This window comes from Danio aesculapii, chromosome 8, assembly GCF_903798145.1.
Source record: "Danio aesculapii chromosome 8, fDanAes4.1, whole genome shotgun sequence".
In the NCBI taxonomy this organism is placed as follows: domain Eukaryota; kingdom Metazoa; phylum Chordata; class Actinopteri; order Cypriniformes; family Danionidae; genus Danio; species Danio aesculapii.
The window spans coordinates 54,560,437-54,563,870 of record NC_079442.1 but is presented as its reverse complement, the minus strand read 5'-3'; the positions used below and the strand labels follow the sequence as shown (position 1 = coordinate 54,563,870).

Below are 3,434 nucleotides of genomic sequence, written 5' to 3'. Positions count from 1 at the left end.
CTCTCTCTCTCTCTCTCTCTTTATTTGCTGTGTTTTATTAACAGGCCATTTATTATAAATCTGAGCCGCAACAACAACAGCACGCCCATCAGCTCCCATCTGAATATACACGTCTATATTAATGAATTATATAGTCAGCAACCCGTGACCTTAAAACTATAATAAGAGGCGCTGGTGGCTGAATTCTTTATCGGACTCCTGTCAAACAGGCCCGTTCATTCGTCTTTCAGCCATCAGCGGAATTAATTAACAAGAAATGCAAAGGGTCTAAGTGAATGTCAAACAGCAGAGTGTGTGTGTGTGTGTGTGTGCGTGTGTGTGTGTGTGTGTGTGTTAATGAAAGACACGCAGAAACACTTTTCTCCAAATATACAAATGAAGCCCAAGTTTGCGCTCGGCTTTAATAATCCGCTTTTTGGCACAGAAAATGATATATTTGGGCAGTTAATGTATTGATCCCCGCTGCCCCTCGAGTGCACTTTATTTCACCGGTCATTTATCAATGAATAAAAACACCAATACGCTGTCATAATAGCGCTGTTATTTGGAAGCGTGACAACTAAAAAATGGTTCAGTTTTTTGGAGTTTCTTCATTGCTATTTTGATCATTTAAATATCAATTAAACTAATTAAAACACAGCGCAGTCCCATTTAATGCAGTGATGATGATAATCGCGTCATTTCACGAACTTTACGCGTCTTTTATAATGCGGAGAATAATAAATCCGCGCGCTGTTTTTTCTTCTCCTCCTTCTCCTCCTCGCATTCTTTAAGGGTGAAATACATTCGTAGACGAGAATTCATTTTCAGACGATTATGTTTGTGTTTTGGTTCGTTATCAATCTGCAGAGACCTCCAGATGACGAATGGGCCTGTCAGATTGTTGCCAGTCAAAACATTTACCCCTCCTCTGCTGTAAAAGTGCCCTACATCCAGAGACGCGGACAGCTGGAACTTTCTCAAGCGCATGGAAACAAGGCTGGGAAAAACCACTGAGAAGAGTCTTATCTAAAGGAAATAATGCAATTATCAAATACCCGATTGAAAGCGTCATTAATTATCATGCAAACTCCAATATTACATTCTGACAATGATTTATAATTCGAGCGAGAGTTATTTCTATTGTTCCCATGCGAGCTTAATAAGTCAGCAATTATGAGTTATGTAAGAAAGCATATCTAAAGACTGATCTTTAGATGAACTTTATTATTATTTTAAAATATGAGAGAGAGAGTAAAATAAAAGTGATGCTGAATGAAAAGCGCGGGTGTGCCAGATGCTCAGCGCGCGTCCGTCTGTCCTGATGCGCGTGCGCGCGTGGCTGTGGGAGGACGCTCGTGCACCGCGGATCTCTCGGTCAATACTGTGATGGTGTGAGTGTCCGAGAGTCACAGCCTGGACTCTTCTGACCGGGTAAGTGTGTCTTTACTTTCATCCGACACGCAGAAGCGCGCGCAACATCTGGGTTTCTTCACCGCGCGCTCGTGTATATGTGTGTGTGTGTGCGCGTGTGTGTTATTGTAGCTAAAGTTGTGGAGCACATGAGAGTGTGTCATCCATCATCTGTTTCAGTCGGTCATGCTGAAGCCCGGCGAGCCCAGCGGTTCTGCTTTCCTCAAAGTGGACCCGAGTTACATCCAGCACTGGCAGCAGCTGTTCCCGCAGAGCCCGCTGAAGCCGCCGCCGGTGCCGGTTCCGGTGCCGGTGCCGCTGGAGAGCCTCCGCCTGCAGAGAGCCAGCCTTATCTCCAGCTCCAGCAGCAGCAGCTCCAGCTCCTCCACCGCCTCCCCCGCCTGCTCCATCTTCGGACAGAGCCTGAGCACCGACGGCACCGCAGCGCCTCCGCAAACCAAAGAACTTTGTTTGTCGACCAACTTTAAGAATGATAAAAGCGCGCGGCTGAAGCTGAGCTCGGAGGAGCTGGACTACTACCTGTACGGCCAGCAGAGGATGGAGATCATCCCGCTCAACAGCCACAACGGAGACACCAATAACCGTATGTGAGCACGCACACACACACGGACACACACACACACACACACACGCTTTAGCGGCGCGCCGGGGGAACTTTTTATTTGTTCAGTTGAACAGCGGTGCTTTAAATGACCCAAAACACTTACTGGAGGAGCCTTTAATTAAATACTTAGACATGCATTAAATATAAATATTTAAAATATACATATTATATAATATAACACATACATCAACGCACTTAGAATTCATGAACATGGACAAAATAATAAGCGGTGAGGATACACACGAGTTGGCAAACAGTTCCTCTGGAAATGCCAGTTTAATTGTTGTTGCGCATTAAAATGTTTTAATTGTTTGGTTTTTTTTTGCATACTTTAGTTTTAAGATAAAGCACTTTTTGTTTATGCATTACTTTTAATTCATCACAAAACGAGCTTTTTAATTATGCAGAGAACATGTGGATTTGACGGGGTTTCCATTATTATTATTATTTTTCCTGCGTAATTATGAGTGTGAGACATTTTACACGACATAGCGAATATATGATTATTACTCAAATGGTATATGCAAATAACATAAAAACAAATCCACGAATAAACATGTTTTAATCTCGGCCTAAATTGCAACACGCATCTTTATCAAATAGCTGATTTTGTTTTATTTAAATTATCTGAGTTCAAATTCGACTGTATTAAATTACTTATTCAACATTTAATTAACGAATAATTTATATGCAATAATAATAATAATAATAATAATAATAATAATAATAATAATAATAATAATAATAATAATTGGACGAACAGTCGACGACATCCAAGAAGATATTTTAGATTTTTCCGAGTGCGACCTTTCATGAATCGTAGATTATTATTATTTTTTTTTTTGCGATATTTAATTAGTGCATGATCTGCTGCACGGAGGGGATCCGCTCTGTGATTGTGAGAAGTGGGACAGTGATCAGCAGATCTTCATCGATAAATGCAGCAGCGCATGAGGGATGAGCGGACAACACACAATTAATTGCTGTATAGTTTTGTGGAGTGAGTCCGGATCACGGATCGATCCTCTCCATCGGCCCACATTCATCATCCCTGCGCGGGACATGTGTGTCTCCCGGGGACAGCGAGACTTCTTTATCTACATGCGGAATTCTGAGGCCATATTTCAGCGCAGCGGAGCTCATTTATAACGCAGAGCAGCACATGTTCCGGACACCGGGCTGATTATAAAGACGCGCATCACTAAACACCGGGAAAAAATCACTCGCGTCTTTATAGAAGTAGCAGCCGAAGTTTGAGCTGTGCTTATTTAATTTTTTAAAGAGGAATTTAATATTTAGCACGTTTTTAAATGCGACAATTTTATGCAATTCAATTTGATTTTAATTTTATAGTATACACTCTAGTCTCGTGATAAAGTAATGATGAAGTGCATCATCATGCTGAAGTGCATCAAAT

The 3,434-nt window shown here is 41.6% G+C and overlaps 1 protein-coding gene across 1 annotated transcript in view; it reads left to right on the top strand.

Moving 5' to 3' along the window:
• Positions 1-1,363: 1,363 nt before the first annotated feature.
• Positions 1,364-3,434, top strand: part of prdm6 (PR domain containing 6) — a 48,003-nt gene continuing 45,932 nt past the window's right edge. Inside the window, exons 1-2 of the mRNA XM_056464214.1 lie at positions 1,364-1,413; positions 1,573-1,996. Coding sequence (XP_056320189.1) covers positions 1,579-1,996 — 418 coding nt within the window. The 5' untranslated portion in view covers positions 1,364-1,413; positions 1,573-1,578. The remainder of the gene's footprint in view (positions 1,414-1,572; positions 1,997-3,434) is intronic.